This window comes from Rhipicephalus sanguineus, unplaced genomic scaffold, assembly GCF_013339695.2.
Source record: "Rhipicephalus sanguineus isolate Rsan-2018 unplaced genomic scaffold, BIME_Rsan_1.4 Seq1028, whole genome shotgun sequence".
Classification (NCBI taxonomy): Eukaryota; Metazoa; Arthropoda; class Arachnida; order Ixodida; family Ixodidae; genus Rhipicephalus; species Rhipicephalus sanguineus.
In genome coordinates, this window is record NW_023614196.1 from 56,727 (window position 1) to 79,708 (window position 22,982).

The following is a 22,982-nucleotide window of genomic DNA, read 5'->3' on the forward strand; positions in this document are numbered from 1 at the left end:
CGCTCCTCCCGCCACCTCGCTGATAATGAGAAACGCTTATAAGCGCCTGCCGTTTCTGAGTCCTGCCAGCGGTAAAGGGTGTGTATATAACGCTCGCCGTTAGCTACCTAAAGGATATGCGCTTTCTGGCATAGTGGGCCACGCGCTGAGGAATGAGAGGTCGCTGGTTCGATTCCGCGCTTCGGAAGCATTTTTCTGAATTATATTTCTTTGTGACATTGATATATAGATATATATATATATATATATATATATATATATATATATATATATATATATATATAATATATATATTATATATATATATATATATATATATATATATATATATACTTGTACATATACGGTGCATGTCGGCGGCAACAGCGACGGCAAAATCCAGCCGAGACTGTTCATATAATTGCTATCGCAATAAAACAATGAAGTGAAGGGTGAGTAGCCAGCAGGCACTTGAGTCGCCGCAGAGTCAGTGAGTGAAACAACTTTTTTGCGTCCACAAGGGAAAAAGTCACAAGGCATAAGAGGGGGGGGGTGCCGCGGTTACGCGAGGAATAGAAATAAACTTCGGAAAAAACACAGCGTATATAAGGCCAGAATTGTGGTAGGCGCGTTGCTTATAAATGTACGGTGCTTGTAATTAGCAAAGCCATTTTGAAAATACAGCTTATTGTTAAATTCGAGGCTCTGACTTACTAATGTCTGAAGCTTGAAAACACCGCATAGACGAAAACGTACTCTATTTCCGGAAAGAGACCTAATTCTATTCCCATTCTAATCCGGGGTCGCGAAATTACGGAATGATTCCGATGTCCTTCCGGTTCAGGAGTGGCAACTCCGCAAACACTGATACCAAAACAACGCAAAAGTGCCTGTGGTAGGAAAGTCACCTAAAATCTCAACATACAAACTTTTTCCCACAGTATGCTACTTTCTGTAAACACTGCGATGACACCCTCGCATAATTTGGCAGTTTTGGGTTTATAATTTTAAAAAATATGACTGGCAGGAATTACAACTTTAAACGACTCTGGAGGTAGTGGTTTTTGAGCCGTTCTCAACAACGAACATGTGAGCATTTGCTTGCTTTTACATACCTACTCACTACCAGCGACATAAACATAGATTTCAGTTCATCATTAAAGCGGCGCTCTCTAGACACAGGTACTGCATAGACCAACATAGACCAAGAAAACAAACGGCGGTGAGCACAAAGCGCAAAATCGCATACTTTCTTGAAAAAAAAGTCAGTTTTGCCGGAAGGACGAAGCAATGAATGCGATAGCAACAAATTGGAATAACACACGAAGAACGGCAAGCAGCTCGAAACTTGCTGCGCGTTGCCCAAGCACAAAAGACGCACGAAAAAAAAAAACACAGACAGGGCGAGAGCGAACTAACAACAGTCGCAGTTGTTGCTTCCACTAGCCCCTATTTTCGCTATTGTACCTAGCAGCTCACTCCTTTGGCAAACGCGGCTGCTGCATCGAGTGAACTGAACTTCGTGCGGTCTACAGCTTCAACGCAAATTAGCGGTTAAAACGCAGGTAGTACAATCCTCCCCCCTCAAGAGATAAGCACACGAGAATGAGCGTCTATGTCATGTATAACAATGCATAATTCGGAGGCGCACATCCCAACTCTGGCAAAACGCGAGAGTTAGGGAATTGGGGATCCAATGAGCTAGGGGACCCAAGAAACTTGTGCGCCGCCAGGATGCGTGCACAGAACCCAGACACTCTTCGGATCTTGCGCTCGCATTGTCCCAGGACCTAAATATCGAAAAATAGCGTGGACTGCCAGCGAGAGGACTAAAACGCCGAACGGGCAACTACGCAGCATGACCCGCGTCTCGCACGATTTTAGTTTCACCACGTATGGCGTCTCGTGTGTTTCACCCAACGCCGCTTACGTTTGATCCAACGCTCAAACGCTGCTGCTCCTCCGAACACAAGAGCATCCTGCACAACGCAGCTACCAGCAGGGCGACGGACCGCCTTTTAAGCGCACCTTCCCCGCCATCTCGCGTGTAAAAATGAACACGCTGACGCACCTCCGAGCTCTGCGTACCGCCAGCGGTAACAGAAGTAGATTGCAGTTTCCTGGCTTGGAATTCCAGACGAAAGTGCATTGCAGTTTCATGTCTTAGAAATTGGAACGAATCATCAAACTTGTTGGTCTTACAAAGGATGGGTTGACCAGAGGGCTGCTTCACTTTCGCGATTCCGGGCATATATAAATGTTTAAAAGAGAATAGTTCTCACGTGCCTTAAAAAGCTCTCATGAAATGACGCCCACACAGGACAGCTTAAAGCATTGCCTGGGTTTAGTGTCATTTGTTCATTCATAGCTCATATTTTCAAACTTGGTATATACCTGGTATCCATTCTTCCAAATTGATGGAAACGAGGCTGACAGTGATGCAATAAGGTGGCAACAGAAACTATGTTTCCAAGCAGCAGCCGATATTGTGATGTCGGTATTCTCTGGGAGCTTTGAAAGAATTATTCGATCACGCATCAAAGGCTAACTATAAACACAAATCTCGCTCGGCTGCCAACAGGTCTTGTGGTAGGTTGGTCGACTGAGCCTTGGCTTTTTGTGCCAAATCAGATAACTTCACAGGGCCTTAGAAAATGTAAACCACAAGCTGTTATTCTCATAAACCACAGTCGAGCTTTTGACTCACGGCAATATAGTATATGGCTAAGCCTGAATGGTGTGGCATTTGCGGAAGCACTGTTGCTGCATTACCTGGCTAATGGGCAACAAAAAGTTATATGTTGCTCATTGGAAATGGAATGGTGGGTACGTATAATTACTTAAAAATACAGTTCGTCCTCAGGGCAGCACCTGGGTTCCTTTTCTATCGAGTGTGTGGGATGATCTAAGTAAATATAATAAAAAATGAAATGTACTTACACAGATAAACCACTAGTTTTTTTCTTCGGGTGCAAACGATGTGGACGTTTTTAATACACGCCTATTCTTTTCTTCTCACCATTCTAAGAATTGCCGATTAGTCATCGTCTTGATCAATCGGACGGCGTCATTGTTATCGCCGGGTACACACCGATTAGTTGCCATGAACATAAAAATACGGCTTGATTATGTTGACACAGTGCAACAATACATGGTGTTGGACGTAATACTGAGGCTAGTTATGAATGCAACTGTAGTGGCGAGCCTCTTCAGACCAAGTTTATCGTCTGCGCACGCTGTTGTGTACCAGCCATTTTCTAGAGTAGATAACCCTGTGTTTATATCTTCGCCACTGTAATTCCAGCATGTACATGTTAGCCTGGCTACACTTTATGGTAGATAATATGGTCTCCAAAGCGCGCCTCAGGCGCAAGCCCGTCGTAGTGCGACCATACGCACCAGTCGTCGTATCCAGAAACTGCAGACACAATATGGTCTGCTACATCAACGTACAATAACTATTATAAAGGCGTTTATTGACGGCACTAGTCGACGAAGCACAACGGCGACAGTCAAGACAGAGCGCGGACTCTGAGCGCGAGGAGCGTGCTGTCAGAGAAGGGGACGAGCCACTAGAGAGCGCCCGAGAGGGCATCCCATTACATAGACTTCCAACGCTTCGCTACAATTACCCCGGTACGAAAAAGGGAGCCGCCTGGCGACCTAACTGCTTGTCACTATGAGCGGGTCATGATAGGGCTTCAGGCGCTCACGTTGACAATGTCGCGCCCTCGACGGCGCATGTCCGAAGATGGTTCAATGGGTTCGATCAGGTAGTTGAGCGGGGATGTGCGTTCGACGACACGGTAGGGCCGTCGTACTTGGGCAGCAGTTTGGAAGAGAGGCCAGGTGCAGCGGTAGGGACTGAGAGCCATACGAGTGCTCCAGGGCGGAACGTGGGCGCAGAAGTGGTGGGTGTCACCGCGAATGCTCTTTTGCCGCTCTTGGTCATGCGTAGTAAACGTCTTGGCAAGCTCCCGACACTCCTCAGCAAGTCTGGCTGTGGCAGAAATAGGCGCACACTCAGACGGATCCGGCTTGTATGGAAGGATTGTGTCGATTGTGTGCGGCGGGTGTCTGCCGTACAATAAGAAAAAGGGGGAGGAACCAGTAGTGCTCTGAGGGGCGGTATTATAGGCGTAGGTGACGAAATGCAGAATGGCATCCCAATTGGTGTGATCGGCGGCGACGTACATCGAGAGCATGTCGCCGAGCGTGCGGTTAAAGCGTTCGGTGAGGCCATTCGTCTGCGGGTGGTAAGCAGTAGTTTTCCGGTGAACAACGTTGCACTCTTTCAGGATGGCTTCGACGACTTCCGACAAGAAGACACGACCTCGATCGCTGAGCAGCTCCTGGGGTGGACCGTGGCGCAGCATGAATCGGTGCAGCAGGAAGGAAGCAACATCGCGCGCTGTAGCCGCTGGGAGGGCGGCAGTTTCGGCGTATCGCGTAAGGTGGTCAACAGCGACGATGGCCCAGCGATTACCAGCCGACGTTAGAGGAAGTGGTCCATACAAGTCTACGCCAACGCGCCCGAACGGACGGTCAGGCAAGGCAGAGGTTGCAGAACTGCCGGCGACAGGTGCGTTGATGTTTTGCGGGCGCTGACAATCGATGCAGGAGCGAATGAACTTCTGCACGTAGCGGTACATCCCTCGCCAAAAGTACCGTTGGCGAATGCGGTGGTAGGTTTTCGATACCCCAGAGTGTGCGCACTGCGGATCAGAGTGTAACGATTCGCATATGTCAGAACGCAGACTGCGGGGTATTACGAGTAGCCACTGGCGGCCGTCGCCGTAATTGCGTCGGTGGAGGAGGTCGTCGCGAACGGCGAAGTGGTGGGCTTGACGACGCAACGCGCGAGTGGATGGTGTTGCCGATGGATCAGTCAGCAAGTCTATCAATGAGGCGATCCAGTGATCCTTGCGCTGTTCAGTAGCGATGGTGTGAATGTCGATAGAAGAAACGGCATTGTGAGACACTGAGCTATGGGTATTGTCGTCAGGCAAGGGGGAGCGCAAGAGTGCGTCGGCGTCAGCATGCTGGCGTCCATTGCGGTACAGCACGCGGATATCGTAGTCCTGTAGGCGAAGTGCCCAGCGGGCGAGGCGACCTGAGGGATCCTTCAGTGACGACAACCAGCATAGTGCATGATGGTCGGTGATCACATCAAATGGGCGACCATACAAATAAGGTCGGAATTTCGTAAGGGCCCAGATGATCGCCAGGCATTCCTTTTCGGTGACGGTGTAATTCGCCTCGGCTTTAGTAAACGTACGACTTCCATACGCCACGACATATTCAGGGAACCCTGGTTTGCGCTGCGCAAGGACAGCGCCAAGGCCAACACCACTAGCGTCTGTGTGTACCTCTGTAGGAGCCGTAGGGTCGTAGTGGCGTAGTATGGGAGGCGACGTCAACAAACGGCGGAGCTTTTCGAAAGCGTCGTCGCACTCGGACGACCATGAATGGAGGGGCCCGTTACTTCCGAGGAGCTTCGTCAGAGGCGATATGATAGTCGCGAAATTTCGAATGAAGCGCCGAAAGTAGGAACACAGTCCTACGAAACTGCGCAGTTCTTTGACGGACGTAGGTTTCGGGAACTCGGTCACGGCGCGAAGTTTGCCTGGATCGGGGAGAATTCCGTCCTTGGACACGACGTAGCCGAGGATTGTCAGCTGCCGGGCTGCAAATCGGCACTTCTTTAGGTTCAGTTGCAGACCGGCGTCGCTCAAACGCGTCAAAACATGCCGTAGGCGTTGAGGATGGGTGGAAAAGTCCGGAGCAAAAACGACGACGTCGTCGAGGTAGCACAAGCACGTGTGCCATTCAGGTTGCGCAGAACGGTATCCATCATGCGCTCAAAGGTGGCGGGCGCAATTACACAGCCCAAACGGCATGACGTTGAATTCGTACAGGCCGTCGGGCGTGACAAAGGCGGTCTTCGCTGAGGGCTTGCACAGTTCGATCGCGTCGCAGCCCTTGCCTCGTGGACTGCGACGACTAGCTTTCCTGGTCGCGTGGGACCAGACGTGGCCGCATCGGGGACAGTGAGCGGCGTCGTGGTGACGGTGAACGGCGGGTAGAGGGCGCTGGGCGAGACTGCGGTGACATAGGCTGCGGTGAATCGTAATACGGGCGGCTCGACTGGCTTGGCATGGTTAAGGGCGACTGGAGGCGACTGCACGCGATTGCAATAGCGGGCGACGTGACCGGCGCAACCGCACGCAAAGCAGATGGGGCGGTTGTCGGAAGTGCGCCATCGGTTCGCCGGGGTGGGTCCCATCCATGGCCCAAGACGCGGTGGACGGGGCAGCGGCTGATAGGACTGCATGGTGGGCTGCAGTCGTGGCCTAGGAATGACGTCGGCGTACGCAGCCGGCACACCCGCCTGGAAGGCCTGTGGTCTGGCTACGACTTCGGCGTAAGGATGTGGGCAGACACAGGGATCGCTGGGGGGTGGCCTGGCTACAACTTGCGCGTAACTGAGTGGCGCAAGCGCCGGAGGTGGCTGGTGGTATTCCGGCATGACCTCCGCGATTTCCTGTTGAATAGCGCGGCGTAAGGGAGGCAGCAATGTGGTCGACGGCTGTTCAACATGCTGCGACTGAGCAAGGTCAGTAGAGAAAGCTGGCGGGCAATTTCCTCGCGTACAAATGACTTGACCTCGGCGAGCAAGCCCGAGTGATCAGAAATGGCCGACAAGCCAGCGAGGTCGGCGTCGCGTGATGGAGGTCGACGGGTCAGCAACCGCTGACGGCGCAGCTCCTCGTAGCTTTGACAGAGCGTGATCACCTCTGTCACGGTACGAGGGTTCTTGGCGAGCAGCATGGTGAAGGCATCGTCGTCGATGCCTTTCATAACGTGTCGGATCTTGTCAGACTCGGACATGGTTACGTCGGCCTTCTTGCACAAGTCGAGGACGTCTTCGATGTAGCTGGTAAACGACTCACCGGTCTGCTGAGCTCGTTCCGTAAACGCTGTTCGGCTTGCAGTTTACGTACGGCAGGCCGGCCAAACACGTTGATGATGGCGGTCTTGAAATCAGACCACGTGAGGAAATCGGTTGCGTGGTTGTTGTACCACAGGCTGGCCACACCCGCGAGGTAGAAAAACCAGGTTGCTCAGCTTTCCTGCCTCGTCCCATTTGTTGGGTACGCTCACGCGCTCGTACATCGTGAGCCAGTCCTCCACGTCAGTGCCATCCGCGCCGGTGAATATAGGAGGGTCGCGGATGCGGGGGGGAACCGGAGCATGGTGTCGGTACAGGGGGAAGCGTTTGCTGGGCGGCGTCTTGAGGCATGGTAGAGGGCACGGTACGGGATCGAAGCGCCAGGGGCATCGAACGGACCGAAGCTGGTTGGACGGCGCAGCACTCTCCACCAAATTATAAAGGCGTTTATTGACGGCACTAGTCGACGAAGCACAACGGCGACAGTCAAGACAGAGCGCGGACTCTGAGCGCGAGGAGCCTACTGTCAGAGAAGGGGACGACCCACTAGAGAGCGCCCGAGAGGGCATCCCATTACATAGACTTCCAACGCTTCGCTACACTATGAACAAAACACCTCTTAACGCCACCGCACCAGCACCAGCGCAGCTAGTCGTCAAGCAGGACGCCGAAAACGCTTCACGGAGCTGGTTTAATAGATGCAGGCGACTGGCTTTAGCCTTTCGGTGGGTTTTCGTCATCAGCGACTGGACCGAAGAGCGTAAGCTACGCGATTGGTACTGCCCTCTCAATGATTCCAAAAAATGTCGCTTGAGAAGCACGATGCAACGCCAACGTCGCGGGACAAAATTCGTCCACAGTTCCTAAACTCCTATGCCAGAATTGGCAGGAAGGAGGGAGCTGGATGTGCGATAGAGGCAACAGTCGAAGGCCAAACGAAATGATGACAACATATATAGAAGACAAGTATCGGCTTTTCAGGCTAGCGGACTTCTCTATTGCTGAAGGTGAGAAAGTCCGTCACCCAATGCGTGACGCCAAATGAGAAAAAAATGTCGCAAGCCTCATCCAAAAGCCACCGGCGACATTTGCGGACTTCCGTGATAATTCCGCTGCCATGGGGAGGGTCCTTCAGTAGCGTGGCAAGCATTATAACCGGGACGTTGTGAGATCAAATGACTGCACTTCGTCATTCGTGGCAATGATATCACTGCCCTGTGAGAGCTCGCCAGGGCAGTTATCAAGGAGGATATATTAAAGATGCAAACGACTACTCCACCTGTAGGGCAGCTCTCCGTTGCAGAGATGGTGCGTGTCGAGGTTCGACAGGGCGTCTGTGTTCCGCAACCGTACAGGTGCTATGACAGCCGAAGTGCGTCAAAACGAGCTACGCGGAAGCATTGCAATGTCCTTTACTGTGCCGTACTTCATGCATGGGGCACCCTGTTCATCAAATGGAGATAGGCTTTACTACTCGCAGCCCACCGTTCATCACCTAAGCAAGGCCAAGGAAGAGCACACGGAAGACCAAGACCGCAACCGCGTGATCAGCCGCTTGACCAAACTCACAGAGTCCCTCATGCATTCGCCTAATACGACTCGAAGGTGGAACCCACCGTCTTTTTGTTCTCAGTCGATTTATTGATCCTCCCCGTCCCCAACCGAAAGCTTTCTGCAGCTAAAGATGTATTACACTGCCTCCAGATTCGGAGGCATTGTAAGCTTTCTTCTAATCGGATTTTACACTGCCTCCATGATCGGCCCACCTTCGAAGCATATTGAAAGCACGGATAACTGAAGTCTAGTATGATCATTTTGCCGGTGGAAGCTTAAGTAGAGGTATTAGGCTTGAATAACTGTGAAAAAAGGCTATGTTCTCGTGGTTCAAGATTGATCGTAAATTTCTTATTGCAATATAGGCCAATTCTTAAGTATTCCTTTTTTGAGAGCATACGTCGACAAAGGTACGAGTGCAAATGACCAAGTATTAGCAGTGGACATGAGTCTCGATCGATTGCACGAATTAAAGAAGAAGAGAAGGTCGCGGTTGCGGGACGGCCAAAATTTCGTTTATTCCTGCGGCAATTGATTTATTCCTCATTCTTGAAAAAATTATTATTAAATTAACCGCCGGTTTCATGGCCGATCCCCCGTAGTGGTAAGAGCCAACAAACGGGCACAAGCAAGCAAGCAAGCAAGCAAACTGCTCGCTCAGTGCTGTAATTCAAAACATTCGTTACGTGCGAGTGCCTCGTGAGCTGCTAACTGGACACTCACCGACGTTATCAGCTTCATGTCCGAACAGACAAAAGGCCAGGGTGGTGAATGTTCAGGCTCACCAAGCCAGGCATTGTCGGTCCGCAGCCTAGAGAATGAGGAGACGGTCCTGCTTGACGTCAACCCTGCGGTGAGCTATACAATGTACCGAATCTGTTAATATTCCAGTTTACGCTTAAACAGTTACAAATGTGCATTGAACACATGGATAGCAAGCGTGCCTTTGAGTTCCTGGCCAAAATGCGCTCCAATCTGCAAAGCAGTGCATATTTTAAAGTCAAAGACTATCAAAACTATCAATAGAAAAGGAAGCCATGGCACAGAAATAGAACGTCCTGGAAACAGCGTTAGAGTGACGCCTCAAGTATGTCGGGTAGGTTTTCATTAACGTCCATAAAGGTGTTGTGGTCCAAAACCACGAAACACTTGAAGGCTAACACATGAACCCTGTGGTGGCTAAGCGGGAATGGCGTAGCGTAGGTAAGTGCGAGAACTCGAGTTTCTTTCCCGGCTAAGGTGCCGCGCATTGCTGGGGATATGATGCAGACATGAACGTGCGCTCATATTTTAGGTGGTGACAAATGACTACAGGTGGCCTAAAGTAATTTGTAGTGTTCCACAACAACGTGCATCGTAGTTTTCGCACGCAAAATAAACGTTCAATTTATCATAGGATATTAAGAGCTCACTTCAGAGAGGCACCAAATAAATTTTAACGGGCGTTAATATTGAAATTTATTCTTGTAACAATGTATCTCTGGAATATAGACATAACGAATTTCCAGGGCCTATGCCATGCTCCTCTTCTGTGATTCAACTGTTCGCGCTTTAGAAGAGATGCAGCATGGCGTCAGAATAATGACTAAAATCGCCACATTCACATGCAATACAGCTCTGAAACATCTCGTCAGCTCATTTACTAGACTTCTCGGTGTTCCTACTGTGTGCTGCCACAGCTCATGTTCATATAATTTCACCATTTAAATGCCTTATCGTAGTTCATTGTGTAAGCTATGCCTCATGGTGGAACTGTGCCTTGAATACGATGCCATCAGATAACTGGAACGTAAGTTACGCGAGTAAAACCCATCGTTTTCACTTAAGCCATCGCTCCCGTCGTAAAAAATGGTGCCAGGGTGCCAGGTTGGCATCGCTTGAAGACGTGCTTTTGTTGAAAAGAAATATCCGCACGAGTTTATGACTTTTGAATTGGGAGCAGGAATAGCAAGCGGCCAATAAATTTACGTTATACGTCGATTTGTACAAAAAAATATTTAAAATTCGCTGCTGTCTATACAGTACGTACAGCAGTATAACAGCTATACAGTACACATAAACAAATGTAACCGAAAATCCTCAAAACTAAAAAAAAATCTTTTAAATGCTTTCTGCCTCCATGATTAATGTTTCTGTAGCGGCAAAAATCTTAAAATGGTTAAAGGCATCGATTACTCGACCAATAATGAAACGAAATTAATTATTTTATTCAGGGGAGACAGGAGGTAGAGACAGCTGAAAGGATTGTCATGAGTCCACCTGGCTTTCAGATTTTCAAAAATCGCTATCAGGTAATTACGATGGAGTAATGAAGTTCGACCAAATTCACCGGTGAAACTAAAGCCGAAGCGCCAATAAGCGCAACTTAAGGACGATTGCGAATACACCAGTGTTTACTCCAACGACTGCAATGCTGTTCATTAACTGGAGTAATACTCAAAGGCGAGCTAGTTCGTACATATAAATCTTAATACCTTTTCTACCACAGACTGACACACGGACGAAGAGAGGGAACGACACCAGCGCTGGTGTCGTTCCCTCTCTTTGTGTCAGTTTGTGGTAGAAAAGTTATTAAGGTTGTTAAGCTGTTTATTGGGCGGCACTATGCGACGATGCGCAGTGGTGTCAGTCAAGGCAAAAGCACGGACTCTGAGCGCTAGCGGCGTTCAGAAGAGGACGACCCACTTAATGGTTGCGCCTTATAGCGCAACCTTTAAACAATACCAAGACTTCGCCCCAGTTACCCCGGGTACGAAAAAGGGAACCGTCTGGCGACCTAACAGCTCGTCACTATAAGTGGGTCATAGTAGGCCTTGAGGCGCTCCAGGTTAACTATGTCGAGCCCTCGACGGCGCATGTCCGAAGATGGTTCGATGGGTTCGATCAGGTAGTTGACCGGGGATGTGCGCTCGACGACCTGCCAGCAACGCGGCCTGGTCAGGTATGGCCGCCAAGCCAGGAAGCTCTTCGTCGCGTGAAGGAGAGCGACGGGTCATCGAACGTTGCCGGCGGAGCTCCTCGTAGCTCTGGCAGAGCGTTATGACCTCGGCCACTGTGGAAGGGCTTTTGGCGAGCAACATGAAGGCATCGCCGTCAATGCCCTTCATAATGTTCCGGATCTTGCCAGACTCGGACATGGTGCCGTTTGCTTTCTTACACAAGTCGAGGACGTCTTCGATATACCTTGTGAAAGATTCACCGGCCTGCTGAGCTCGTTCGTGTAAGACCCGTTCTGCTTGCAGCTTACGAACTGCAGGGCGGCCAAAAACGTTGATGACGGTGGTCTTGAAATCCGACCAAGTCGCAAAATCGGATGCGTGGTTGTTGTACCACAAGCTTGTTACTCCCGCGGGGTAGAAGACCAAGCTGCTCAACTTGGCTGCTTCGTCTCATTTGTAGGGTACGCTCACGCGCTCGTAAATTGCGAACCAGTCCTCCACGTCGGTGCCATCGGCGCCAGTGAAGATCGGTGGATCGCGGATGCGTGGGACACCGGGACATGTGATCGGTGTGGGAGGCAGCGTTTGCTGAGCGGCGTCTTGAGGCATAGTAGATGGCAGGGTACAGGAACGAAGCTCCAGGGGCATCGAATGGGAGGACAGCGCTCTCCACTAATTTGTTAAGCTGTTCATTGCATGGCATTTGGCGACGATGCACAATGGCGATATTCAAGGCAAAAGCACGAACTCTGAGCGCGAGCGGCGTTCAGAAGAGGACGACCCACTAGAAGCCGCTGGAGAGCGCAACCGTTAAACAGTACCAGAGCTTCGCCACAAGGTGTTCAATAACAATCGTTATTTGGAAACGCTATTAACAACCGCTTTTTGGAAATGTCAGATTACAACGGGCTTTTCGGGAGAAGGGCCGCGATTCTTCCTTTCATGTGACCGCCTCTCTCCCTAAATAAAACAGTAATTACTTTAATCACCGCTGTAATTGTGGCACCGGCGATCTTCAGATACCTGCGCCTGAAAATGCAATTATGAAGGAATAACGAAAATTGCTTTGCTTTATTTTTGAGGATTATTGGACACATTTCTTCAAAAACCTGTATAGAGCGAATGCTTTATTAATTACCATGACATGCGCCTATCACACTTCAAGGTGCGATGCCCGCTGCTGCTTCTCAACCTCTGCTCTGGTTTGTGGGTGTGTCCCTCATGTGGGCCGCATTGCGCATGTACCTGGATTCGTGGGACGGCGGAGAAGAGCGCGTCCTGGAACGCCTGGATATTTCGGGAATTCTGCTGTCGCATATGGAGGTGCTGCTGTTCTTGTTTGGGCTTGCGCTGTTCACCATTACCTCGTGCGGCTGCGTCGGGGCACTGCGAGAAAACACCTTCCTACTCAGGGTATACTCCTTCTCACTCACCGTCCTGATCGTCTTCAACTTTGTCCTCGGCATTCTCGTATTCTTCGTGCCTGGTAAGGAAAGGAGCTGTTCAAACGCACCACATACGGCAACCACAAACCTCGAAAATCTAACGGAAGCACTGAAAATACTTTAGTCCAAAGCCGAATGCTGAGAGAGCAAACCTACGTAATGAATCTTTGCGAAACACGCTTTTCTGTCGAAAGAAACGACACTAAACAATAGAGGCATTTGTGAGACGAAGTAAGGTATTTTTTGTCGCGCACATTAATCCCGCCAATGGTAGTACACACTCTGTCATGCCGACGCATATATTATATATATAATATTAATATATATGTATATATATATATAATATATATATATATATATATATATATTATATATATATATATATATATATATATCGACACGCGCATCCATGCTTTCAATTATATATGTATGCCATAAAAGTCTGAATTACATGACTGGCGTACCAGTTGGCGCGACTAGCGTGGTTTCAACGCAACCCCCAGGCGTTTCCATTTCTATGTATAGATATACGCGCTCACATATAATTATATGCACGCACGAACATAAAGAGGGGGTACCAAGGTGGCCCCTACCAGAATAAACTTCGGCCTACGCCCTTGACAAAATGATCCTTGACTTGTTAATTGCTCGTCTGCTTTGGTAACTGTATTGTAGCCTATTTCAACTGAGCACGAATATCTAATCTGCCTATGTATTCCAGTAAAGATTGCAAGCTTGATGTGGTCTTCTTTTCTGTTTTAACAGTTCGTGATTGAAATTACGCTTATTATCCTGAAAAAGTATAGCACTACTGTCGTTCCTTTTCTCGTGTCGAAACATCGCGCGCGCATGCAAAGCGCAAGAAGAAACACGAGAAGAGGCCATTGTTTCTATGCCTTGTTGTTCGGGCTGTTTCGACATAATATACACAAACCAACTAGAGCAGATTATGAACTGTTGTAGTTATCTACATTTAATACGCGTCATACCACCGATCTCGCAGGAAGCATCAAGAGTGTGATAACGACGACAATGTCTGAGAAGCTAGTGGTCCACTACCGCGATTCTCAGGACATTCAAGACCTGGTGGACGCAGTACAGCGTTACCTCAAGTGCTGCGGTATGACGCAGCGAAATTTTCGCGACTGGAACAAGAACATGTAAGTGACCTGACAACCTGACTCGCAGTTACTACAGACGGAATCGCTGTAACGCCTTCGCGAGTGAGTTCAGAACGCACATTTTCTGATGTACTAGAAATGAAATGGGCATTGCGTTATACTAATGCTGGATGAAGCAGAACAGAGGCTGTCAAGAGCGTCCGCAGAACATTTTGCAAAGTACGTGTGTGAGGGGGGGGGGAGTCCTTCCGGCACAGCCAGTCTTTCTTTCACGGCTGTGACATGATCGCCCAGATTAGTCAATAGTGCATCAGGCGCAGCAAAGTTGGCTGGGCAATGCTGAAGGCAGTTTCACGCGGATATGCGGGACACGGTGTGGTAATCAAGTTGTGTAGCCTATTGCTACTGCATAGAAAAATACTACGAGAAATCTGAAGAGGGGGGTGCAGCAACCCTCCCCTTTTGCACCCCCTCCAGACGCACATGGAGCCTGTACTCACAAAATATCTGTTCCCATGACCGTGCATGCGAGTAAACACGAGCGAACCAAGATTTTTGACGTATTTTAGGCACTGTATGTCGGCCAAGACCACTTAGACATAAAGAACGGCTTGAATTCAGCCACACATTGCCTAATGATTTTGTTCTTTTGAGAATCGTATGGGCTGCCAAAAAATCTCACGGTCATAACGCGGAATTAGTTCTAAAATGAAGTGCAATTCAACTGAACATTCACTATTTTTATTGTGTCTTATGGGCTACCAGATCGATGGGGGAAATGGTGCCAGTACGAAAAGTAACAGGAAAAAACCACACGCACGTAGAATGGTGTGATGGTCATCTGGAGGCCACAGGATGGTCTAGGTGAGCTAAAGCTGCTTGTAAAAAGCTTGGACGACGCTCGACTCCGCTTTCGAGAGTATAGCGCGATGGCATAACCACGCCCCGTGCGCATCATCTCAACTGCTAGCCAGGCTTTGACTCTCCGTGCAAGCCTCAATATTGCCGCAAGGAAACGAACGTCTGTCCGTGTGAAATAGGCCGTTTGAAGCTATCCTAAAGTGCCTACTGCAAGTAGAGTTGCGCTTGACCACTACGTCACAATTACTATTCCTTTTGCGAATCAGCGAAGGGCCCACTACGCGTCCGCAGCATAACACGCGCACCTACGCAGCTGCTCACTTTGTTGATGCATTTACTGCTGATGATGATTAAAAATGTCTGAGTACTTTCTAACGGTTGGGCCTTTAAAAGACCTACTCCTTGAGCGATTCACGTGTTTTGACGCCTGGCGCGACTACGCTACCACCACGCAATATTACATGCGTTATGGAGACTCCTTCCATTACATGACATGTTATAGTGTTTTCTTTTCTGAAGCTCTTTCAAGCAATTGCGTAGCTGTGTGGTAGAACACCTGCTTGTCACGCAGACGGCCTGGGGTCGATTCGCACTTGAACAGAACACTCCTTTAATTTATTGTATTTGCATCTTCGTCGATGTTTCAGTCACGGACAACGCCTATTGTTCACTCAAAACCAACGACGCCGACACCGACACGGAACTTCTGAGAAACGAGCTATTTAACGCTATTTCGCTAAAAACCGGCGCCATTGCGGTTCATTACCTCATTGTTTCACCGGGAGGCAACAGCTATTTGATGGCACTTAGCAACAAGAATTAAGACGTAAGCGCGGGAAACAAAGAAAGCTGTAACTTCTCACTTTAGGAAACTGTCAATCATAGGAAGGTGTTGGCTGGCAAGTGATAGAATGAAGCCACCTAGATATAGCTCTCTGATGCATTCATCCCGGCTTGTTCTGTATTGGTCCTTCCAACTCGGTGCTCATAATGTATCGCTTACATTTTTCATCGTGACATCCATCCGACAGGCCTCCACATGCATTATGCTTATGCTGAAATATGGTGTGTTAAAAGGACTGCTTTTACGCCGTCGTTTCACAGCACCCAATCTCCCAAACTAAGGTTTCTTTGTTTGTAAATTCTTCTAGATGTTTACTGAATTTTCATAGCACGTAATGCATTATGTGTGCTATCAATCAATGCTGGCTGCGCCCGTGCAACCTGGTAATCATGATTGTTGGATATTCACGCACATCTCATGGTTGCTGCGTGAGCCAATATGGAAAAAACATTTCTGTTAGTCATTATCAACAATGCCGCGTCATTGTCAGTCTGAATTCCTCATATGCTTGTCACATAATGCTTAGCGAATTTATTTATGGTTAATCAGTCTCATTGCTTCCCAGACGTTCTTACTTAGTGTCATATCTGCTATGTCGTTCTCAAACGTGGTTTAGTCATTTTCCGTTAATAATACTTCTTCGCCATATCAAATATTGATAAATATTTGAGGTAATTCAAAATAATGATTGGTAATGCTCATATTGAATGAGCTGCATAAACGTGTGAGTGAACTCCAATATGCTAATTTGACATGAAAAATTCGAAAACAGGGGTTATGCTGGAGCTAACGTTTCTAAAAGCGGACATGTTTTTTTCAAGGCTGCGCCTGACTCCTGCATTTATTGCTAATTTCCAGTTTCGAACTCCCACGATACATCCTGTTCCTCTAGTCCTTAGTGCTATGCTTTAAACATTATCTACCACATAACTTCTCTTTTAGGTAATTACCTAATTGCCTAAATAAAACTTTGATATGCGTTGTTAAAGAATTATGTAACCCATATTTTTCACAGGTAAATTGTAAATATAATATTCGAAAGTTCTCCCCCTTAGAGCGAGTGGCAAAAGTTCGAAGGCATTTATTACGCGTGTTCCTACATCAGAGTCGCACAAAAGTCAGTTTCCGTAATTTTATTTCAGTCACATTATAGTTTTTATTTTCATTTATTTAAATGTTGTACTGGTGCAATAAAAGCTCTACATCAATCGCAGTGCAGAATAGTTCGCATGAGATGTCCGCAAGCCCGCATTTTCGTGCTTCCATGCCCGCGACATTCCGCGTTGCCCGAACGTGAAGCGAACGTGCTGGCATCATTGTCTGCATGGTCTTCAATCGCAGCATCAGGTGCACGCACTTGCGTTACCCAATTGAAGCCTGTTTTCGGCGGCCTGGAATAATGCCGCCATGCGCCATGTTCATTTGGTATGATTACTCTAGAATTTTATTGCTGTAATGTTGTCTCGGCGGTGAGAGTATAAAAGAAATAAATTTACAAAATATACAGGGAGAGGTAGAAGCAGCTGCAGCCAAGATGGCGGAACAGCACCATCACGAGCGCTATTGCATTCGTCGCCTTCGTCGTCTATCTGGCGCAACCATGTTTCTGATGGCTTCTAATAATAGTGAACCAGTAATTCGGGAATATTCTGAAATGAATACGGTAACTTTTACTACCCGGACAAGCATCATACGTGAATCTTTCATATTCACTAGTAGCCACTAGTCCACTAGCAGCCACTAGTCCACTAGTAGCCAATATCTCAGCTCGTGTTCACTTCATTCGTCTTGCGTTTGCAGCTACTTCCACTGTGACGTATTGAACCCGAGCCATGAGCGCTGCTCCGTGCCGCCATCGTGTTGCCGCCCCGAGTCGACATTTACAGGCATCTTCTGCGGCCGCAGCGTGCTGAACATGTCCGATCATGACGCTTGGTTCCGTGTGCACACGGGAAGCTGCCCGGACGCGACAAACCGTTATGTCAAGGAGCACGTCATGGTCATTGGCGGTGTCTGCCTCATCACCGTCATTGTGCTGGCCTTTATCGATATGGTCACGAACGCGGTAATTGACGAGATCGACATCATCCGCAGAATATATGACCACATCGGCAGTGCTGGCACCGGAGTATCAACGGCGTTAACAGCCTGAACTGCAATATTTATTACAACGTTTCGAGTGCTTTGCGATTTGCGCCGATAGTTCCACACTTTTGTCGTAATAGTTTTTTTCTCAAATTCAGTGTAATCTGATCTATATAGTGGTGGTGCACACCGCCTACAACTACCAAATAACGAAAAATGATGCGCACGGAACCATGCAGCAGTATATACACTTCATTTTCAGTGTAGTCACTGAAGTTGCCCATGCGAGCATCCAAAAGAAAAATAAATACTTCACTCGACCACTCCCATAGTTGGTTTGCGCACCGCGAGCGTGCGGCGTGTAACAATGCCATGAAGTAGCTCTTTCAAGCTGTTAATGCCATCTCGTTTGGACAAAAAAAAGGTTTATTAGTTACGTCACGACAGAAGAACATGATACATCGATATTTCCTGACAGGTTCACACAGATAACTCGAGCGATCGCTATGCCAGGTATGTAGCTCACTGTTTTTTTACAGCGAAAGCTGTTATGAGATCATTTCACCGGCCGTTTTTGGCGCCGTAGTTGTCCGCCGCCGCCGCCGCCGGTGTCCGTAACCAGTATCGCTCGAAATAAGAAAAAAAAACGAAATAAGAAAAAAATTCCAGGATGGAACGAGGTTCGAACCTGGGCCCTCTGCGTGGGAGCCCAGTATTCAACCTCTGAGCCATGCCGGCGCTTGAGACTGCTTTGCAAAAGGTCCTATACAGGCTTCATGTCGGGAAGGAACCACATTAGCATATGCAATATAGCGTGATAGAAGAGTAAAATAATCACGAAGCGTCGCAAAACGCGGATTCTGTAACCAGGCGTCACACAATGCGAATTGCGCAACGAGTAGGTTGTTGAATGCTTCCAACCCATGAGAAAGGGCTCTGCCATAATTCTTCATCGTCATCAGGCACAGCATCAACAAAGTGCGCATAATGCCTTACAGACGTGTAGCTGGTCCCTCGCTTCTCCGCAGAATGATGAATAATTGGCTAGTAGGTGCTTCCCAACTTCACAGAAATTTTGATTTATAGCGTAGTGGGTACCTTTCTAGTGTGCTTGTATTGTAGCCCCAAGAGAGCTTACAACGGGCTCTTGAAACGCCGCTCTTCCAGCTTTCGCTGTGACTGTGCTGCGGTTTCAGCGCAGGCCTGGCGATTTTTTTTTTTTTTTTGCTGTCAGTGTGAAACATGCAGCAATTAGAGCGCTGTCGTGATGGCGTGTATATATGAATAAGGCAGCAAGCAGTGTAGTTAGCAGGTTAATCCTTGTGTGAGGATAAAAGTAACGTAGGCGAGAAACGGTGGCAGCAGTTTCGCGATTTCAACGCATAATTCTTGTGTTGTTCTTTGGGGAAAGGAGGAGGAGATCACAGCGGAGGTCCCTGCCCTTCTTCAGGTCAGCGTCTCGGAAAAAATTATGTATTCACCTCGCTCTCTGAATCCAAACGTAATAATAATTGGCACGCTTTGCAGTGCCATTACAGCAAAACACGAGCCGCGACGATGAACTCGGCTGCACTGGTTAAGTCGGCGCAGCGAATGCAGTGCCGTGGCCGTTCGATGGAAAGCGTTTTTTTTTTATTTAGCGGCCGCGACAGTGCAATTTCTGGTATCGCCAGTTTCAAGCTGCCGCTTAGTTCGCGGCCGCATTAGCTCAAGGGTAATAAGCTGTGATTGTTTAGTGAGCGAGGCGGCCCGCGTTACACGTGCGCAGTCGCGCTCAACGGGCTCGTCGCCTCCAATGTCTTCCCCCAGCTGACGCGTTTTCTGTTGCCGCGTTCGCCTGAAGATACACGAGGCCTGGCGAAAAGAAGCACACGCGCTAACGCTACGTTCTCTGACAGCTGCTATCAATTTGACGTCTTTTGGAAGCAAACGGGAAAGAAAACGCCTCAAGCGAAACACCAAAGCACGGCGCAGTGGCTTGCCGCCGCCTGCGTCGTGTCCTCCCTTATCCCGCCAAATCTGCTGCCGTGGGCACTTTGGCGCTGGAGGCAGCGCGCGATTGTGGCGGCTCCTAACGTATACACGGTGCCCATACACATTACTGCGCATCTGTGGTGTGCGCTAGAAATGATATTTCATTTTCTTGCTTTGTCTCATTCTCTCATAAGGTGACGTCTCCTAAAAAAAAATACCAGGCCTGCGCGGAAAGCGCAGCAAAGTCACAGCGAAAGCTAAAAGAGCGGCCTTTCCAGAGCCCGTTGTAAACTCTCTTGGGTCTACTAATAGAGGTACATTACAAGGTACCCACTGCGCCATAAATAATAATTTTTATCAAGTTGGGAAGCGAGCGCCCACTGCGCTATTATTAGTCATTCTGGGGAGAAGCGAGGTACCCGCTACACATCTGTAAGGCATTATGTGTCCTTTGTTGACTCGGTGGCTGATGACAATGAAGTGTGGCTGAGCCTTTTGTGATGGGTTCGAAGCTTTAAACGACCCACTAGTTACGTAATTCGCATTGTGTGACGCACGGTTGCTATTTCACTCTCCTACAACGTTATATTACATTCGTTAACGTGCGACATTTGCAGTTTGTTGATGACGATGAAGAATTATAGCTGAGCCTTTTGTAATGGGTTGGAAGAATTCAACCCAATCCTTACGCTAGTGGCATTGTGCGATGCCTTGTTACATAATTCACAGTGCTTGACGCCTGTTTGTTATTTTACTCTTGAGCCACGCTACATTGCATGTTAACGCTGTTCCTTTCCAAGATGATTCATGTATAGGGTATTTTTGCGCAGCAGTTTCAAGCAGCGGCATTGCTCTGTAGTTGAATACTGGGCTCCCAAGGAGCGGGCCCAGGTTCGAACCCCGTTTCATCATGACTATTTTTTCTCCTTTCTTTCGTTTTCTTATTTCGCGTGACAGTGGCTGTCGACACCGGCGGCGGCGGCGGTAGACAACTACGGCGCCAAAGAAGAGCCGTTGTGATTACATAAGAGCTTTCGCTGTAAAATACGAGAACGGTCAGCTTTTCTTCCTGGTAGGAACGATGTTTATTATCTCTGTAATAGCGGCTGATTTTTACACAGATTTTGTTACACAGAACGTAACAGCTGTTGCCTTATAAAATAGTGCCAAATAAGTTAGTTATGTAACAGAATGAAGTTTTCTGTGACTGGCCTTCTAAACCAAAGTGACCTTGATTTTTAGATGCGACCCCGCGCTGACAATTTCCCATTGTGTGTACGTTTTCTTAAGCCATGTGAAACGTCGTCTTTTTCAAGCACTGGGCCCGAACCGTGCTTGTACTGTTTTTAGTGGTAGAAATCTGGCGGCATGAATTACCTGCCTCCCACAGCAGCGATAATTATTCGCCGTTGTTCCACCCAGAGAAGTTAGCATATCTTAATGGGGACACTTTTCCATATGAGAAAATGTATGTGACCGCACACCTGGTCGCAGTGTCCCTTTTCATATTCGGAAAGTCGACGGGTACCGAGTAGAATTTGGAATGAAACCCAATACATCTCGCTTTACAGGCACGTTCTACTAATACACCAACGCTGCAGCAACAGAGATGTCACGTGCGTTTAGAAAAACGTACGAAACTGCATTATATTTCTTCACCCGATTTCTTTAGCCACTACTGTATCTTTCTTGGCAGCGATTGAACGCACCCGTTCGCGAGCCTCATGGCCAGATATGCTGCATCGCAAGCAATTGGCAAGAGTTCGCCGCATCCGCCCATGTTCAATCTGTCAGCCACCGCTCGGGTGTGCTTTTCTTTTCGCCGTCACCGAGCTGTTCGTATTACATTGTTTTAAGGTACAAGTAAGCCCAGTAAACTATCTGTCTGACAGAAGACATGACATATAATTACTGAAGACAAGAAGTTTCAGTACTTTATGAGAATGGCCAAAGAGTGACGTTTTGTAGCTCCCATTCGCAAGCCGCAAAGTGGATGGAGTCCACCTCCATCGAGATTACGCTCAAGCTACTTCCAAACCCTTACGACAGCAACTACTGCAGCGATGCCCAAAGTGGCTCCACAAATATTCTGCGAGACACCATGCGTGTCATAGTGCGAGATGAGCTGCGCAAGTACACAGTCACAAATATGTCACGGGATAACGTACCGTAGACCTTCGAAACACTCGATCCCACCGAGATGGCCTCGTTCCCATCGCCACCTTTCCCGGGCCAGGAATAATCATTTACGCTCCGCTCTGCAACGCCAAGCAAGGCCAACCAGCTGACCACGAGAAACCTGCACACCTTTACATCACCTGCAAACCCGCTAGCCGCCACGCGCGCTGCCACCCTCCCGTTAAATTACCTTCCGGCAAAACACGCTGAGGAAGACTGGCACCTGGAGGTCACAAGACCGGCGACCTCTTTGTGTTTAGTGCCTTGAAGCCGATTACCTCTTACGACAGTGCATTTATGGTCAGACGGGCCTCTGCGGATATGTAAACTACCAGCCACCCCTTCCAGGCTGGCGTACTCGAGAAATTGAGACGTACCTGTGAGAGACCGAGAGCGTCACCACCGACGCGAGCAGATGCTACGACGACACGACTGAATGCCTCAGCACCTCGCGTCGAGGCTTCCACCTAGCGAAGCTGTGAAGGCGCGCAACGACAGACTGCGCAGTCGGGGACAAACCGACATCGATGCCGGACATCAAATGCTGACTTTCAACTCCTCCTCGATGAACGTCCTGTGGTTGCACTGGTGGATATCAGGGCTGACTACTCTTTCGTTAGTGGACTGTTTGTAGGCCTACACAAGGAAGTCAAAACCGGCTGGCACGGTCCACAAATACGCACGGCAGGATGCAACCTGATAAGCTCGACTGGATGATGCAAGCGCGAGTGGCTGTTCACGGTCACAGCTACCCTGTGAGCTTCATCATCACAGAGCAGAGTTCTGGCGACGTGACCCCTGGGATGGACTTTCTGAACGAAAATGGGGCAGTGATCGACTTGCCGACGATAAACTGTAACGCTGACGACAAAATAGTCCGCATCAATACCGAGAAATCATCACCGCACCACATTCACCATCCTCACCGATATTTACCTTAATTAAAGATAGTAGCAGTTATGTTGATTGATAGATTATTGCAGCATTCAAAACCGCGATGTTTTCCTAACTACTCATATAGGCATGTTGTAAAAATTTTGGCACCGAGAT

At 48.5% G+C, this 22,982-nt stretch overlaps 1 protein-coding gene across 1 annotated transcript; it reads left to right on the top strand.

The window, feature by feature from the left end:
- The first annotated feature begins 12,594 nt into the window (after nt 1-12,594).
- On the top strand, nt 12,595-17,847 carry LOC119375930 (tetraspanin-33). The gene is made up of 3 exons (XM_037645950.2): nt 12,595-12,910; nt 13,873-14,029; nt 17,496-17,847. Exons 1-3 carry the CDS (start codon nt 12,595-12,597, stop codon nt 17,845-17,847), a joined length of 825 nt encoding a protein of 274 aa, XP_037501878.2.
- The last annotated feature ends 5,135 nt before the right edge of the window (nt 17,848-22,982 follow it).